General features: G+C 41.6%; 1 protein-coding gene across 4 annotated transcripts in view; it reads right to left on the minus strand.

Annotated features, from left to right (window-relative positions):
- The window catches only part of Uhmk1 (U2AF homology motif kinase 1), a 19,777-nt gene continuing 1,046 nt past the window's right edge, over window positions 1–18,731 (minus strand). The window contains exons 1-8 of one of the 4 annotated variants that reach the window (XM_063272024.1): window positions 18,708–18,726; window positions 16,744–17,036; window positions 15,932–16,123; window positions 13,619–13,713; window positions 12,115–12,191; window positions 11,866–11,964; window positions 9,893–9,981; window positions 1–6,511 (exon numbers count right to left, since the gene is read on the minus strand). In XM_063272024.1, the coding sequence (XP_063128094.1) occupies window positions 6,365–6,511; window positions 9,893–9,981; window positions 11,866–11,964; window positions 12,115–12,191; window positions 13,619–13,713; window positions 15,932–16,123; window positions 16,744–16,911 (867 nt within the window). In that variant the 5' untranslated portion in view covers window positions 16,912–17,036; window positions 18,708–18,726 and the 3' untranslated portion in view covers window positions 1–6,364. Of the gene's footprint in view, window positions 6,512–9,892; window positions 9,982–10,087; window positions 10,255–11,865; window positions 11,965–12,114; window positions 12,192–13,618; window positions 13,714–15,931; window positions 16,124–16,743; window positions 17,037–18,707; window positions 18,727–18,731 lie in introns of those variants that run through there. The other 3 variants (XM_039090336.2, NM_017293.2, XM_063272023.1) reach the window with 3 other exon arrangements.

Below are 18,731 nucleotides of genomic sequence, written 5' to 3' on the forward strand. Positions count from 1 at the left end.
TTTTCTTTGTAAGCTTTATTTTATCACTCTTGTCCACCACACATCAGGAAGCTATCAACAGTGCATCGCATGGCGAGTCAGTTTACAACGAAACTCAACAAGGCAACTGTGTTTACAGAGAAGTTCTCAGCAAAAGCACACAATGCAGCTCGCTGAACACAGTGCTCACACTTTATAGGGAGGTGGAAATAAAGTCCTCTGCTCCTCAGCAATAAAATAGACATCTGAAGACTGATAATGAAATCAGAAATTTAGGGCTTTGAAAAAAGAACATCTTGGTACTAAAACACATCTATCTACATTTATAGTCCCACTTGGTTCAAACAAACAAACAACATTAAAAAAACAATAACCAATCACACACGAGCAGTAAAACACCACAAAACAGAATCTTAGCATCGGGGATTCGGGAAATGTGAAGAGTGACACGCTAGAGACCCCGGGTAGAGAGAGACGCTACAGACAGCACTTACTGTGCACTGACACGGCCCTGTCCCAGCGATGGAGGTGATGGTGACCACTGGGAGTCGGCGCCCCTTACGGCAGGCTTTGGTTTAGGTGATCTGTCACATGTTGCTTAAACAGGACCTTCTGTGCCCAAAATGGCAATTCCACGTCTCCAAAGGAAAACAGTAGTAGGTTTTGATATTCACAACTGACCACTCCAGTGCTGACAAAGTCTAGAGACCAGACTATTCAAATGTACTGATCATAAATTTCTAAGAATGACAAAAAGATCAAAAAGATGGAGCCCTTTTGGGGATGGGGAAAAAAACCTTCTACCCTAGATTTGGCACTACTTAAGGAATGTTAAAGTATTTTAAGATTTTTTCAAAAATAATTAAGGATGAAAAGTAAATCGTGTGGGAAAATGTGACAGCTTTATACTCTGCGGCTCACAGAAGTGCAGACGAAGTTTTACTGATAGACCCTGCCCCGCCCCTTTCCACAAGGTGCTCTAAGAGCATTAGTGTACACGAAGGCAACACCCCATGTGCATCAGGAGGACGGGGTGGCTGACCCCAGTTTCTCTCTGAGACTGACTCCCAAGAAGAGTAGTGAACACCAAATACACACGGGCTGGAATTCAATAACTAGGAGAAACTGATCTGGGTATTTAACCTGGCCTCACAACCCTGACAACAATCTTTTTGGGAAACAAGGATGAGGAATGCATAAGGAAGGCATGTCTTTAGACTACAGGTTAAAAAGTTTAGATTCTTAGACCATGGCCTCCACGTGGAAGATTGCTCACACCGGGAAGGGAGTCGTTTTCCCTCCTCTCTGCGCACACCAATCTTTGATAGCCTTCGGATGGCTACCTAATAGAGTAACACAGCTGAAAGTCATTCAAGTCACTAAGAGTCAACATCCGCATGTTGCTTCTGGATGCTGTCTTAAGATCATGAATATTAAGAGGCGCGATGAGAGACGGGAAGAACCTGCTCACTGATAATCAGAAGCTGCTGCTTACACAGGCGCTCAGTAAGAAACAAACAACTCCAGTCTTCTGCCAAGAATGTAACCTGCTTTGCTTTAACAGAGAAGCAGAGCAGAATCAGCTGTGTTTTGTACAACAGAGATGAATGACCTGTAAGGCAAGTAAAAGCATGGCTGCCTTTCCACTAAACCACGAGGAACTCAGTTCACCAAACACACACGCCTTCAAAAGAGCCACCAATTTTTCTTTGCATTACCACAGCTGCTACCCAGTTTAATACTCAGGCAATCATTTAGTGAGGTTCCCAGGAACTCCCGCATTTAGAATGGTGCCAGCAAACACCTGCCATGATAGTGACTCTCTGAAAGGCACACATACAGCAGATTCAAAACAACCATTCCCATAAGCAGCACGAGAATCGGAAAGTGCTGAGTATGGAAAATGAAGTTTTTATCAGGACGACAAAATGTGTGTAAACGTCTGTGTTAGTCTTACATCCTGAAAACTCACCTAAATGACCATCTATAAAACAGTTTCCTGACAGAACCAGGCAAGATGGTGCACATCTGTGACAAGCAGCACTTGGGAGGCCAAGACAGAAGATCCTGAGTTGGAGGCCTGTCTAGGCTACACGGCAAAACCCTGTCTCCAAAAACTTTCTATCCTAAATGCTCCCTGACTTGTACATATTTCTTTGACAGCTCATTTCTCCTATAAAGTCATAGCAAAAATACTCTAAATTGTTTACCTTCTTAAATACCTAGTACCTGTGAACTGCTTGTCATAGAATGAAGCACTAGTCACTGGTGAACACCATCTGGGGGAGGTGGCAAGGATAAAAATCATGAAATCCATTCTGTGGTATAAGATAGAGAAAGGATCAAAATTCATTTTTAAAAAAATGGGGACACTCTAAAAACTAAAATATCCGAGTTTCTCCATGATTAAGAATCTAAAATCTAGTTCCAGGACAGACAAGGCTACACAGAGAACCCCTGTCTCGAATACCCAACCCCGCCAAAATCTAAAATGTAAACATACCAGATGAGCTCCACGTGACAGAGCCTTAACAAGAGCAGCGTGTACTTGAGGAGATGGGCGATGCCAAGTAGAGAGTGCCAAACCCTGTGGCAACGAAAGGTGACTTGCTGAGCACCTCAAGAAATCGGGATTCTGTTGAGCTAGCAGTGACCAAGGACTGGTGTGTAAGTGACCACGATTTATAAGAAATAGAGATCTGGAGCAATAAGAGTTGAAGAAGGGACCTGATAAATGAAACTAGATCCCAGAATTAGAGGTGACAGATAACTGGCCTTTCCATCAATATACCAATTCTGAAATAAGTCAAACTGGAATCGTTTTATACTTTTTTTTTAAAGTAAGCCAAGGGAATTCTGGACTCACATGAAATCAATCCAAGTTACTCCAAGAAGAAGGCGACCATGCAGTCAGTCATCCCTGGAGCTTTCAGCCAGATGAGTTTAGTATCTGCCAGCAAACACATGGCGCTTGCCCAGAACCTTAGCTACACATCCAACAGATGGGAAGTCACGACCCACACCCTAATGTCAACAGGCCAGCCTGCACCCCTTGGTGAGAGTCTAGGTAAAGTGCATGGTTACCCGTGTCCCTCCCCCACTGCGCTGTTACACTTCCCACCCGGTGGGCACGGTGACGCTCATTTTGGTCGACTGTTGAAAATAAAATCGCCTAACAAACTGAGAGTGAGAACTACCAAGAACGACGCCAGGTTGTCAGCCGCCTGCCTCTGTTCAATTCACAAAAGCCACGAAACTCATGGCTCTAACCCTGCTCCTAAAGTACTCTAACTGAGGCCTCACCTGAGGAAAGCCTAGAGTATGTATGAGAGAGAGAAACCTGTGTCTCTGACACCCCGCACCTTTCTCTCGGGGGCAGCAGCTGTTGGCGGGCTCACACACCTCGGCACTCTTCAGCAGCCACATGGCAACAAGGCCACACTGCTCTCATAAAACAGAGACAGAGGAGTAAAACGATGTTAGGCATTTGGTTCTAAAAGCAGCCATAAATTTAGCTCAAGGGATAGCAGAAAGGAAGAGGTCCCAAAGAGAAACGCTGTGCCAATGGTCACACAGGAAGAAGAGTATCAGTCATAATAAACGCAGACTTATGGTGAAATGCAGGCAACAACCCCCTGGGGTGTCCATTCTCTTCTGACTACAGTATGGTAGTTTTGATAATGGCTCCAAGTCGCCTCCTCCAAATACTTCTAAGAACCCAAAATTTCCCCGAGGGCAATCCACTCCTATGCCTTACGAGAGACAAAACGTGCCTCCATATAGCAGCGCCTTGGAAGAGTAAAGAACCTAAGAAGGTAAGAGGGAAGGAAGCACAAACCTTAAGACAGGGAGAGAAAAACTACCTGAGATAAAATCTGCCCCCAAAGAAAGGGACGAAGTAACATGAAATCTCACCTCTTTACATTACCCCTTAATAAGAGAATTCTAGGTTTTTTAATAACTTCAAAGAACTAAAATTCCTGTGCATATATTTATTGTGAAAATTGCATCTTTTGTAGTATTTATTTGGTCCCAGTTTAAGAAAGATATTAAAATGAAAGTCCTGATAGCATCAGAGGAGGAGGAATCTGCAGCTGTCCTCTTTGGTAAAATGGGCTAAGAGCTATCAAACAATGTTTAAATCATATTAGGTTATCTTTTGTTTTCAAGTCTGTGGCTTCAATATAAACGATTTAGTTCAATGAATTCAATGTAATTACTTGGGCTTACCCACTTACTTCCTCAGCTCCCTTAAAATCTAGCTAGCATCGCCTGTAACAAGTCTACAGTGTCAAACACTACACACGCGTAAGCACGTCAGCAAGGATGAGGCTCACAGAATGCTGTGAGCACAGCAGTTAGCAGCACACTGCATGATAAGCCTGGACGCCCACCTGCAGTTTATTTGCAAGGATCTCTTTTTATGAGCTACGGGAACATGTTTGCCCTTCAAAAGAATTCACCTGTAGCCTGTGTTCATCAGTAGAGATGTAGAGACCTGTTACTGATGAACACAGAAGCGGCTCCTCATTTAAACAGTTATGTTTTAGGAAAGCTTCATTAGGACTTTACAGTCCTGATTCTATGTTCCTCAAGTCTGACTTGAAAACCAACCGCCCAATGAACCCCTGGAAAAGCCTTCTTCCTAAGACACACATCAGGGACCATGACATAAGAGCAGATGTAATTCATCATTAAATCCCCTTATACCAAATTTAACTTCATAAGAGGGAGCTCTGAAAAATTTGATTATGCTAACAAATGTTGGACAGTAAATGTCTAATCAGCGTAAAATAATTCATCCTGTAAAATGCAAGTTTTTAATGGCGTTCTCAGGAACTTGAACAGTATGAACAAGAGACTACACAAGCAGGCTGCCAGCAGGAAAAGAAACACACTCTTTCCTAAGGGAAATAAATAAATAACCTTTCATCCAGGTCAGGAATAGGAAAATTCTGTAACAGATATACAACTTGTGGGTTATCTGCATAACCAGTGCTTTACAAACGTTTCATAAGTGTACGCCACTACGGAAGAGGAAGACTGCACGCTCACACTCCTCAACCCACAGTGTGCCCACAAACTCATGCCAGCAGGCGGCCTCTATCAAGGACACACTGGACTGCTGTTGTTCTCTTAGACACTGCGTTTTCTTCTTTTCTACTTCCACCTTAAAACCCGTCAGCCTTTCTTTCCTCCCTTCCAGTCAAAAACCCTCCAACTGCAGTGGCAAGAGCCAAGGGCAAGGAGAACAAGATGGCAGGCAGGGCAGACAGGGAGAAGCGTCCGTGGTTAGCTGCCTTCTCTACACCTTTCTCTTGTCCTGTCTCTGTGCATCTACCTTTTTTTCTGACCCACTTCAATTTCATTATAGCAGAAAAGAATCACATCTGGAAAAATGTTACAATTATCACAAGAGGTTCAGTACAAAAGAGATGAGCCAGTCTTGGGTCTGAAGTAGAGAATGGGGTAGCTTACACGTACCCACACTTTCTTTGTTCCAGTCACTTCGAAGAATTGCGTGGAACCCTGGTCTAGACCACTTTGTTCTACATTTTACAGTAATGAACTCTTTTGTCATTTACATTCTATCTGTCACACCAACTTTCAAGAAACCCATAGCCCAAGTCTCTCAAGTGTGAACTGGTAGGAGGAAATGGTTACAGACTGTATTAGCTCACAAGACTCACTGTAAAGTACACTGACTCAGGCATCTCCAGTCTTTCACACTTGCACACCCACTCAAGCATACATACTAGACATAAAAATTGTGCAAGATCAAGCATCAGCTTTCTATTTTAAAAGCCTTAATAGTAATTTTAAAAACATTGATAGGCTCACTGCAGTTTCTTCAGAGGAATATTAAGTCCTACAGCACTCCTTTAGAAAAATTCACAACTCATTGTTAAGAACACGGTAGGTAACTGTTGCTTGACAATGACTTAACATTATTAGAGCATCCAGTGCCAGCTAGAATAACAAGGAGATACACCTGACAATACAAACAAATATTCTGTGATGTCACCAGCCCTAACAGATTTGTTAATAATATTCACTATGACAAATGACTCATCTTTGCTTCATCAGCACATGAAATGACATCTTTTTAGGTTACATAGTAAAGAGCAGCACCCACCCTACTGCACAAATAAAGGGTGCCCACATGGGTGCTCTAACCCCCTCAATGTATAGCTGAGAGGTCTTGTCCTACTCAGTGCCGTGTTTGCAATGTGGTCACTGTTTGGGCAAAGGCTGCACATTGGTAGGATAATAAATGTACAAGTACCCTTTAAAATGGGGAGAGGGTGCTCCTGCATTCAGCTGTGGAATATAATAATCCAAGAAATGGAAGAGGAGAAACAGGAAATAGTCCTTAGGTTACTGATTAAAGCAAGGTTTGATAAAGATATCCCCTCTTGTAGGCACTCAGCGGGTAGAATGTAGCCACAACAAACTTCCCGTCAAACATCCTCCCAGTCAGCAATTTCTGAGCAGCTTTGGAATCTCCAGCGTTTGCGTACTCAACAAAGACCTGAAGGAGGTTAGAGAAGACAATGTCATTTCACCACAGTGACTTTGGATTTAGATCAGTGCTTTTACCTATCCCTTTACTATATACCCAGCCACAGGCCACTAACATCTATGAAAGCCCATGTAAGACACTGGTCCCCTAGGGTTATAATAGAGTTCAAACTTCATCTTGCCTGGGGTTTTTACTGTGCTCCAGGGTATTACAGCTGCCTACAGTACTCAGGGCAGTGGTACCCCAGGTTTGTAGCCCAGCAACATCAGAGTGCATGGGACAGCCTCGGCTTTATCATGGGAGCGTGAGTATGCTGTGTATCAGTTTGCAGAGCAACAGTACCACAGAGATACAGTTCTCACTTATTTCCTGCTATTAAATGCATGACTGTGTATCATCTGGGGATTTTGTTAAAACGTGTGTGTGTGTGTGTGTGTGTGTGTGTGTGTGTGTGTGTAGGTCAGAGGACAACTCTCAGGCATCAGCTCTCTCCTGCCACCTTGTGGGATCCTGCAATTACACTGAGGCCGTCACTCAAATGCTGCAGTGACAGGCATGTAACCACTATGCCTAACTCATATATACATTTTCTTTTGTATGTTTTCCTCAAATTAATCTACCTACAAATCCAGGTACATTCCAAGTTCTTTTTTTTTTTTTTTTTTAAATGATGTGGACCTCAGACTCGCAATGTTGTGGTCATCATACATTCCAAGTTTTTACCTCTACTTTCACAAGAACCCATCTCTCATTTGAAAAAAAAGCTCAATTTTCTCCTTGAGATATAAAAGAAAAATTTCGAATAGTTTTCCGTGTGCCTGTGCCTGTCTGTGTGTACATACATAGATGCACGTGCCTGTGTACAAGTACAGTTCAGGCTAGAGGTTGAGGACTGGTGTCTTCCTCAATCACTTCTCCACCTTATTTTTAAGACAGCATTTTTCAATGAACCAGAGCTCACCAACCAGCTAGACTGGATGGTCAACAAGGCCCAGGTCTGCTGACTCCAGTTCCTCAGTGCTGGACTGTAGGTGCATGACAGTGCTTTTTACATTGATACTGCTGATTTGAAAGGGTCTTCATGCTTGTACAGCAAGGGCTTTCCCATCTGTGCCAATCCAGCCCCTTCATTAATATACCAAGCCTCTTGTGACCTATGCCCGGTCACTTCATCCTAAACAAGTATTCTGTTAAGCATGATGGGGAACATAAAACCTAAGGAATTTAGACCTCTGATGGGAAGAAAAAAATATAATATATACGAAAACGGAGAGATGGTACCAATTTTTCTCCTTCCATAAAACTATTTCTAAGCTATACACTATTCTTAAAGACAATGTAATTACCCAATGATAAAACATGCCTTAATTTTAATGTATAAAAGAGGCTAGAGAGACATCTTACTGGTTAAAGTGCTTGCCCTACCAAAGTGAGGCCTGGAGACTAGATCCCAAGAACCCATGGGGAATGACAAGCTGGTATAGCAACTTGTGTGAATTCCAGTCTCTGAAAGCAGAGAGACGGGATTCCCAGAACAAGCCAGCCAATAAAATTAGCCACACTGGACTAACTGAGCTTAACTGAGACCCTGTCTCAGTAAGTATAAAGAGGAAGAGTGATTGGGAATGATTCCTAACATTGAAGGAATTCCTCAGGCCTCCACAGCACACAAACATATGCGCACAAACATATGCGCACACACACGCACACACACACACACACACACACACACACACACACACACACACACACACACACACGCCATGGTATACAGACACGCACATAAACAATAAGAATGTAATGAAAACTTTTAATAAAAACTGGCTTTACCAACTAATTAATAGATTAGAAAAATTTCTTAGAGTTGGCAAATTCCCTCATACTAATAAAGATTTTTTTCATATCAACTCCAAACTGAATACTTCTCTCCTGAAAATGTTGCCGTTTCTCTGGTCTGAGTTTGTTTCACTCACACTGGGTTTGGTACTGAATCAGATGGCATGGATGCTGACTTCGAATGTTCTTTCCGTGCCCTAACCAGCTACACCTTGATCTGTGACTAGTCTCCAGTGAGGGTCACATCTTACTGGTTCTCTTTCCTCACTCTCTGCTGGCCAAACTACCTTCCTGAAGTGTACCTGGAATACCAAGGGACTTCGGGACTGGCGGGATTTGCAGTTTGTTTTATCTGACTTCTCCTTATGCCCTTCATATCCTGGCTGGGATGTAGCCTTCCTAGAATGCCCTTTCCTACCACCCACTCCTAAGGGCCATCTACCTTGACCTAGCACTTCCAAAGCAACACACTTCCTCAACCTAGCTTTCTCTCTTGCACTTATCTCCATTTTGTTAAATTTGCTTTGATTTGATTACTTTTCTATGCCAAGTGCTTAGAACGTAATAAGATACTGGCTAACAGACAAAATATCACGGCTATATTTAGCATGCTCCTGACAATGAATACGGCAAATGTTAATGCTAGTAGATTAGCAGTATTAGACTATCCTAAGAGCTCTCGCTGGTTTTTTTAGTTGCCAGTAATCTTTGTGACATGAACACAATCAGCAGGTATGGTGGCACATGCTAGAATCCTAGTGCTCAGGAAGCTGGACTATGAGGATTCGGTAAGGTACATAACTAGAGTGACTGCAGCCCTCCAGTGGGAGCCCTGTGTCTCCAGGACAGCACCTCCGGTGGGAGACAGCCTGGGGTAAGGAGCACCATGGCGCAGGGATTCAGGCGCCTCTGCAGTGTACAGCCGCAGGGCAGCTCCCTCAATGAAATGACACAGCTCAAATGGTAAAAGTGAGGACAAGAGAAACCTTAAATGTAGTAAAATGATACTGTTTCTCCAAAAGTAAAAATAATCTAGATAAAGCATTTCCTTGTCCTCTTTGCCATGCAATCGATTAGAGAGAAAGTTTCCACCAAGAATGCTGTGAGTGGTCTTCACCCAGACAACTGACGAGGAGTCAGCACTGTCACGGGCTGGTCACAGAGACCCAACTCAGGCACGAGTCTCCATCCAGCATGCTTAAGTCTTTAAAGGATCACTAGTCATTCCTACTGCACTAGGACAGGACCCAGCTGGTTTTCTAAGTTTACTTAATCAGAACAAAGTGAACCAAAGAGTTTTTCTAACTGAAATTAACACACAATTCAGTTAGTATCACTGTTTACAATGGCTCGAAAGTAGATTAGTCTTTTTTTTATAATAAAATTTAAAAACTCATATAAATTGTGGAACTTTAAGGAAGGTATAAAGGTAAGAAAGTAATGATCACTTATACTGCACAAGTCTTATGAACACCTTCCCACAGAGCCAGTTAATACAAGACTTTAATTTAATAATCTTCAAATAATTCTTCAATTGTAAACAAATTTGCTTACTTGTCCTCTGCCAGGATTTTCCTTTGGAACAAGCAGAGAAACCACTGGTCCATATTTCTGACACTCTTCTTTTACATCTTCTACAACATCTGGTCATAAAATAACACAGCAGGTAATTATGACTTGAAAATTCAGTGACATATAGCTAAGCAATGAAGTTATTTCCCTTACCTTAGGAAATAAAACATAAGATTATAAATTCAATGCATTAACAATTTTATTTAATAGTCTATGTTTAACATATTAAATACACAACAGTTAAATAAGTCAAAATTTAAAACAACTTCCCAACTTTATTCTGTTTCTCCTCTTGAAGGCAACCAGTACTGTGTAGTTCTGTCACTTGCCAGGGTTATCAGTATCTACAAGCAAATGCGCGTTATGTATTTCAAGTAAAACTTTCAACTTTAATATTTCTTAAGTGTATCTTTCTGGTTTTTTTATTTTATGTTTATGAGTGTTTTGCCAGAAGGCATAGGATACTTAGGAACTGGAGTTACAAGAAGATTATGAGCTGCCCTGTGGGTGACTGCCGACCCATCTCTCTGGACAATTTCCCATATTATTAAATTAAATCTTCTCATTTGTTTTATGGCTGTTTACTCTTGGACAGTTTACAATGTTCAAGAAGTTACCCAGCATCTCCTATCAGACAACTTCTAACTATTTCAAAACTTTTAGGTATTATACAATACTGTTTACATCTCATTTACCTTGAGTATTTCTCACAGCTGATGGGGACTTTTTCAAGCAATGTCATCCAAAATTTGTTTTCCTATTCCCCCACAGTATTCACTGTTTAAGTGCTAGGCAACAAAGACGCAGCATTCTGGTTTGAACTAATGTAGTTAGATTTCTTCTACCATAAATGTTTACTGGGTGACACTAAGCATTCTTTCAAGGATGCTAGCAGTGTTAGCAGCTCATGAACAAGATCCAATTCTTCAGCAGAGAAAGCGAGCACATCAGATATGTGCACACTGGTCGCTGTTAATAACTTTAACCAACTGTTTCCAACAAGAAAGATACGATCATTCCAAACTACGGTTCTCTGAAAGGTAAAACTTCCCTCTTGATATTCTTGCACCCATTTAACTTTTAGATAACTGATTGCTGAGCTCAGACGTGACCCCTGTTGTGAAAACTTGCACTCATCCTAGCCTAGGTGCAGGGATTCAGGGGCCTCTGCAGTTTACAGCCCCAGGGCAGCTCCCTCAATGAAATGACACGGCTCAAATGGTAAAAGTGAGGAATCTTGTATGTATGTCTCTCTTGCATTAAAAACAAGAAATAGTCCCACACGAACTGTGAATGTGTCCTGAATGAAAAAGTTGTTAAAAGCAAAAGGCAGAGGTAAAGAGGGGAAATGGCAGCACAGAGAAGGGACAGAGAAGACAGATCAGAGACAGAATCTTAGGGGTAAATCTCTGTGGATCTGTCACATCAGAGAGTCCAAATGGCTCACGAATCAAAAAGGGTGAATATTTTACACATCCCAGAGTTCAAAGTGTGGTGCTTTGATATGTTTTGCCCAGGAAGTGGTACTATTTGTTGGTGTGGCCTTGTTGGAGGTGTGTCACTGTGGGAGTAGGCTTTAAAACCCTCATGTTAGCTGCCCGGAAGCCAGTGGTCTCTTGTTTGCCTTCAGAACAAAATGTAACAAAATGTAGACAGACTCTCAGTTCCTCCTGCACCATGCCTGCCTGGGCACTGCCATGCTCCTGCCTTGATAATAATGGATTGAACCTCTGAACCTGTAAGCCAGTCTCAATTAAATGTTGTCCATATAAGAGTTGCCTTGGTCATGCTATCTCTTCATAGCAGTAAAACCCTAACTAAAACAAATGGTCTTTTTAAATTTTTTGTTTAGAAAAAAAAAAAAAAAATGAGTCCTAGGAATAAAGTGTACATTGCACAAACATCAGTCTGTGTGTACCAGAGAAACACTACAGTATACTTTGGGAAGCACTAACCTTCATATTCATCTTCATTTTCAAGATAGTCATCATCCAGCACATTGAGGAGTCTGAGCACTGGAGTTGGAAGCATCACCAGATCTTCAATATGAGGGGCTGTGGAAGTTGATGACAGTATGCTTCAGTAACCATTGCAAACTGATAAGCTGACTAAATAAGGAGCCTGAGAATATACACAGATGACTGCCAAAGACCAGGCTGGGTGGGGTGGGTGGGGTGGGTGTGGGGATGACAGATACAACTTACCAAAAGGAATGCTAAAGAATGGGCTGCACAAGGCCATCTCAGCAGGGATCCTTCTGCTTGGGTCGTCATGAAGCATGCTAAAACACAACAGATCATTATGAACACTGCCAGGTCTTCTGAGAGGAAACTTTCAGGAAAGAGGGCTCACTGTCACGTCGGTACTACCTCTATTAGCATGCACTGCCCAACCATCCCTGTGGAAGGTCAGCTGAGCCACAGTGCAATACACCACGAGGCCTTTCTGACACAGAGCAGCTCTGATGTGATGTCTCTACGAGGTGAGACAGGAACTGGTGCACACACTGCAGCATAAGCACACACGCAGTGCTTATGGGAGCACAACTCTATTGTTGTTTCAGACAGGGTTCCCCTGTGTCACCCTGGATGCCAGAGGACTCACTGTAGACCAGGTTGGTCTCAAACTCACAGAGATCCACCAGCCTCTGCCTCCTGACTGCTGGAATTAAAGGTAAGTGCCACTACTACCCAGATTATAGCAGCACAATTTAAAGACAGAAACAAACAAAAAACAAACATAAAAACCAAAAAAAGTGATGGGATAAATGAATCTTGCCAAATTCCCCTAATCTTAAAGCCATTTTATGCAAAATTCTCTAACATCAGAAACAGACTCTCAATAATAATGCTCACACAATATGGGCATTCATTTATAAGAAGGTAGAGAATAAAAAACAAGTGTGTAGCTAACAAATGAGAGAAAATAAGGTAGGAAGCAAACAAACACCACAAAAGCCACACAGATAACTCACTGGGAAATAAAGAAGCCAATTTTAAATAGCAGATGAAACTACAGGGGCCTACTGCACACACCAGGTAACTACAAGCGGGCCTCTGGGAAATCTTAAGCGCTAGAGTAACCCAGAAACTAAGACTAAAATAACCAATCACTTATCCATGGAAAATCCAGTGTAAAACAAATCAAATTTAAATGATCCAAATGGGAGAAGACCAGACAGACAGAAGGAGAGAGACGGAGACTGATGGGGCGAGGGGACAACAAAACAAAACAAGGAGAAATCAAGGAAGAAGAGCCAGACGACAGGAAGGAAAAACGAAATACCTTCACCCTCATTTACTGCTCTGAGACAATGCCTCACATGTAGCTCAATGTATCCCTCCACTATACAGTGGTTCTGCCTCAGCTCCAACGCAGTGGGCATACAGACATGTGTCATCGTGCCTGGCTCTCTTTAACATCACATAAAAACAGCGAAAGATGACCCTAAATCTCACTACGATGTTCAGTTTGAAACAAGGTCTCTTTTTGTAGACCAGGTTGGCCTTGAACTCACAGAGATCCTCCTGCCCCTGCACTAGAGGGCTAGGATTAAAGGTGTGTGCCACCTCACCTGGCTAAAATTCCTATCTCTGAGGGAATTGCAGCTACATAATTAGGCAATCAGTAATAGTAGTAGAAATAAACTAAAGAAAAAACCTTTAGCTGGCAAAGGTCTGCAAAGCAAGTTATACTTATCTAACATACCTTTTGATAAGGTCTCTGAGGTGATAGGCTGGAATTGCGGCATTCACCACTGCTTTACTGGCAAATATATGATCAATAATAGCAGAACTGTTTGCCTAAAAGGAGAAAAGTTTCCCTGAGGTTACTCGACTTAGCTTGCATTTACTAAGCAGCAGCCACAGGCAACACGAGCACCCATGAGTAACATGCAACACCTCTTTCAAGAGCTTAGATCTTAATTGGAGGAGACTGCATATCATGAATTTCTAGAGGCCCCAATACAGTGCCTGGCACTAAGAACACCTAAGTGAATGGGTAAAACTCTAAAGTCACACGAGACGCGGTTTTATGAACCAATGTGGGTTGCAGTGCCTGATGACAAGTTTGGTCTTCAGGTAAAATAAACTGTCACTGAGAAAAAGGAGGACGTATGAGAATGCTGCCTTTGTTACGTTATTCACAGCTCATTTATAAGCACTAGCACTCTGTCCTTAAGTACTGTGGGGTTAATCTTCACTGTCAAATCAGAATCACTGAGGACACTGGTAAGGTGCGCCTCTTTGGTTTGCCTGCTGGGACATTTCCAGAGAATAGTTACAGAAAAGGGAAGGCCTACATACCATATCATGAGCTTGGGGACAGAATAAAGAGAAAAGGGTGACAGCCAAACAAGCACTAGAATGACCTCTCTGCTTCCTGGCCACGCCCTCCCTGCCATCATGGACCAATAGCTTTAACACTGTGATCCACAATAAGAATCAAAAATGCAACTAATACTACGTGAGAAGGAACTGTGCTGACTCAGAATGCAGAACTTGTAAATAACTACAAAGATCAGAGACCCACAATCATCACAATCTACTGGTTACTTATCATGAACCACAAACTATGTTTAAAAACTGTGTGACATTTCTTCTTAGCCTTAGTTAGTAATCTTATATTATATTACTAGTCTTCTAAGTAAATGCTTTGACAAACCCAAATAACTTTGAAGGAGGTGAAAGTAAAGCACTGTTGGACTTTAGAATCTACACTCATGCCCACTGGGCAATCTGCATAAGGTGGTAAAACAGATTATGACAATTTATCTAGAGAGACATGGATTTGAGATGCCATTAGTATATGTCATACCTCCAAATTTCACACAAATTTGAGTGTGACCTACTTCTGATGTGCTCTGGGCCAAGCAGATACAATACAAAGGGCCTAAATAAATACACTCAAAGCTAATGTAATGATTGATCCATATTCAGATTAACACTAAAGAAATAACACTAATAGAAAAAAGTGACACTGGTTTTACGCCCATAGCAACACTTTTTGGGCCAAAATAAACATAAGGCAATCCCACCAAAAGGACAGATATTCCTTCCAAGGGTTGCTGAAGTGTCAATCAGCGACTGGAATTTAAATAAACCAGACTATAGTGCTCACCTATGTTTTAGATGTTTATTATTAAAATATTTAATTTCAAATACTGCTTTTAAAGCCAGATGCAGTGATAATGTCAAAGTCTTACATATATGTCAAGTCTGAAGAATACTGAGACCATCACAATAATAAACCCTCAGAATACATTTTAAAAACTAATTATGGTTAATCCCTAACATAGAGGCATATAAAGAGTTCATGCCAATGTCAGGGGTTTGGAACTTAGGAGCCATGCTTCCCCAGAAACAACAAAAGCAGTAGCCACTATAGCACAGCCAACTGAGCTACCTAGCCAGTGCGGAATGTTTAACAGCCTATGAAATATTAATAAATGCAAAGTACAATGGAGCTCGGGAAAGCTTCTAAGCTTGAAGCAGAAGTGATCACCCAGCATGTGACCTGGAACAAACTATATTATACAACTGTGCCTCTAGCTTTCACCTGTAAAACAAAAGCAGCCAATATCCACTCTACCCTCATAGGAATTGTTCAGAAACTTTAGCAAGATTATGCATTAAAGTACTTTTTTTAACTATAAGGCATTATTAAAGTATTATTTAACTTACCACCTATAATTCCACTAGTAACACTTCTAAAGTTAATACAACTAATTTAGTCAACAAAGGGAATTTCTTTTGCCTGTTTGGGAAAATGTGTGAGAACATTTCAGCAAATACTCACTAAACCCCAAGACCTAGATTAACAGCTGGGAGGATACAATGTCATCAGTGTATCTGAAGGTATAGAATGGTAAGGTACTGAAGGCACTATGAAAACATACAGAAACATGAAGGAGACGACGCACTCAGACTCCCTGAACCCCGACCCCCAGAAATTATCATTATAAAGCAAATATTTCAAAAGTGAGTCAAAGCCTCAAAGCAAAGCTGTCGTGTAGGTCACCTTCCACTCCTGAGATCTGACTGTATGTTTCAGTTTCATTCCTGAGAACATTTCCAGTAAAATGATTCCAAGGCTCCAGAGATCAACAGCTGAGGTACACTCTGTATCACTCTGCAGGCCGGCCTGGGCCAAGCAATTCTGCAGTTCTGCTTCAGGAGCTCGATACCCGTCTGTCTGAATATACTTCACGTCCTACAGAAGACGAAGAAACATTATAGCCAATAAGTGCCTCGCTTTCCATACGTCTCTACCATGAATTCTTCAATGGTATAGAAGGTCACTGACAAAATGCCATGAATTTGAGTCCTTATCTACCATAATTCTTCAGTTCCTTAACTGGACAGTTAGCACAGGAAAACTGGACATGTACCATACAGTTGCTCAAAAAGAAGTCTTTTTCAAAGATAATGTCTTCCTACTATACAGTGTGAGAAAGACACCCTGCAAAAACCTAATAAAGCGTAGAGAGAGAAGGACATGGCTGGACAGTCACATCCATCATCAGCCATGAACAAGAGACACAGGAACAGCACCCAGCGGCTCACCAGACGCTGACAGTCTCCATACCGTTATGTGGGCTAAGTATGCTTATTAATTTCTGAGCTTCCTTGAGCCTCACTAACTCTTACCTGACCTAAATTTATGTCCTTCTTTCACAGAGCATCACTGAAATGCTTTTAATTTGCTACATTAGCAACACTTGGATAGTTTGGATGTACACCTTCAGTCCCTAAATTACCATTGTCACTAAAAATACTTGGCTTGGACCATTAGATTTTTAAACCACAATGGCAAATAAAGGTATTTCTTACCTGATTGCCTTCTTTGAAGCTGAGTCCAAAGTCAATAAGCTTAAAGCACTCGTTCTCCGCACTCCACAGGATGTTTCGTGGCTTGAGGTCTGCATGGACATAGCCCTCATGGTGAAGAAAAGCAAGGGCCTCCAGGACATCTCTGGCACAGTGCTGGATCATCCACATGGAGCAACCCTGGTGACTGGAATATACAAGCAATTCCGAAACGCTGACATCCAGGAGTTCAAGCAACAGACAGCGTGATGGCACATTTGGAGAGAAGTGTATGGTAAAGACTCCGTATAAAGTCACTAGAAGAAGAAAAAAAGTACAATACTTAAAAAGATCAAATTCATAGTAACTTACTACCCAAGTAGTTAACTCTTCTATAGAAACTTGAGATCGTCTAAAGAGAATTTATCTTCGAGTGTGCACACATACATGCACATGCAAGACTGCTGTGAGAGGTAGTGCTGCACTAAAAACCTAAAATTCCATCGACTTCCATGGTTCTCAACCTTCTGAACGCTGCAACCCTTTAACATAGTTCTTCACGTGCTCCCAACCATAAAATTATTCTTGTTGTTACTTTTTGTCTATACTGCTAGTTATGAATCATAATGTAAATATCTGATATGCAGGATATCTGATATGGTGTCAACCACTATGAAAGGGTCACTCAACCCCTTAAGGGGTCTTGACCCACAGGTTGAGAACCATTGCTCTTGACAGACTTCACATTGTCTCCTCCCTTAAGAGTTAATCCAGTTGGGTGGGTCAATGACCTGTCTAAGGGCCTAACATGCTAAAGAGGTAAGCATTGTCTATGCGTTTCCCAAACACTTTCTGTAAGGCTCCTCTTCAGGCCTTCTGGTTGCCTGACCACTCCCCACGGCTCCTTCAAGTTGCTTACCACTAGCAGCACAGCGTTTTCTTTATTTTCTTTTTCCTCCCCAGAGCAGCTGCTGAGGTTTTTCTTTTAAAGTCTAATGAAAACTTCCTCAAGCATTTCCCCAGTGTCATTTGGCCCAAATCACCAGAAATACTGGGGACTCAACTCAGGTCTTCTGCAAGACCAGCAAAGGCTCTTGAATCACTGAGACACATTCACACAACCCCACCCCACAGAGCAGAATCACAATGATAAGCAAGAAACCTCACTATTTTTCCAGTGAGCACTATCTTTGGACAGGTGGGTTATTTAAATAAAATAAGGCATGGCCAATATATGGCGCAAGGTGTTTCACCAAGAACTCAACACTCAGTGGTGGGTGAATATGCCCTTAAGGCATCAAAATAAAATTATTTTTAAAATGTATAATATTAAGTAACCCTTAAAAAGCGAATTGAAGGGGCTGGAGAGATAGCTCTGCTCTTCCAGAGGGCCTGAGTTCAATCTCCAGTAAGCACATGGTGGCTCACAACCATCTCTAATGGGGTCTGATGCCCTCTTCTGGTGTGTCTGAAGACAGCTACAGTGTACTCACATACATTAAATAAATAAATCTTTAAATATTAAATAAATAAATATGCACACACATAGATTACAGATAAAATTCTAATATAAGGGGTTGGGGATTTAGCTCAGTGGTAGAGCACTTGCCTAGCAAGCGCAAGACCCTGGGTTCGGTCCCCAGCTCCAAAAAAAAAAAAAAAAAAAAAAAAAATCTAATATAATCAAGTACTGAGGCTTGCAAAAAATGCCCGTCAAACACCAAAGTTACAGTGATATACCACTTAGTAAGATTAAGGAAAAAAAGAAAAAAGAAAAACAACACTAGCGTTAGGACATTCTTCTGCCTATCAGTATTATTGAAAGAAAAAAAAAAAAAGACTTTCTTCAAGCTACACATGGGTTCTATTTGCCAAGATCTATGGCGTTTCTTTACTAACCAAAGTTATAACCGCTTACAAGTTCTCCGTTTGTAAGGGGAATAACAACGAAGACTAGTTTCATCTATCAGTGGCCCAAACATGCTCACATTCTAAATCTCTGAGTCATGAAA

Source organism: Rattus norvegicus, chromosome 13 (genome assembly GCF_036323735.1).
Source record: "Rattus norvegicus strain BN/NHsdMcwi chromosome 13, GRCr8, whole genome shotgun sequence".
Classification (NCBI taxonomy): domain Eukaryota; kingdom Metazoa; phylum Chordata; class Mammalia; order Rodentia; family Muridae; genus Rattus; species Rattus norvegicus.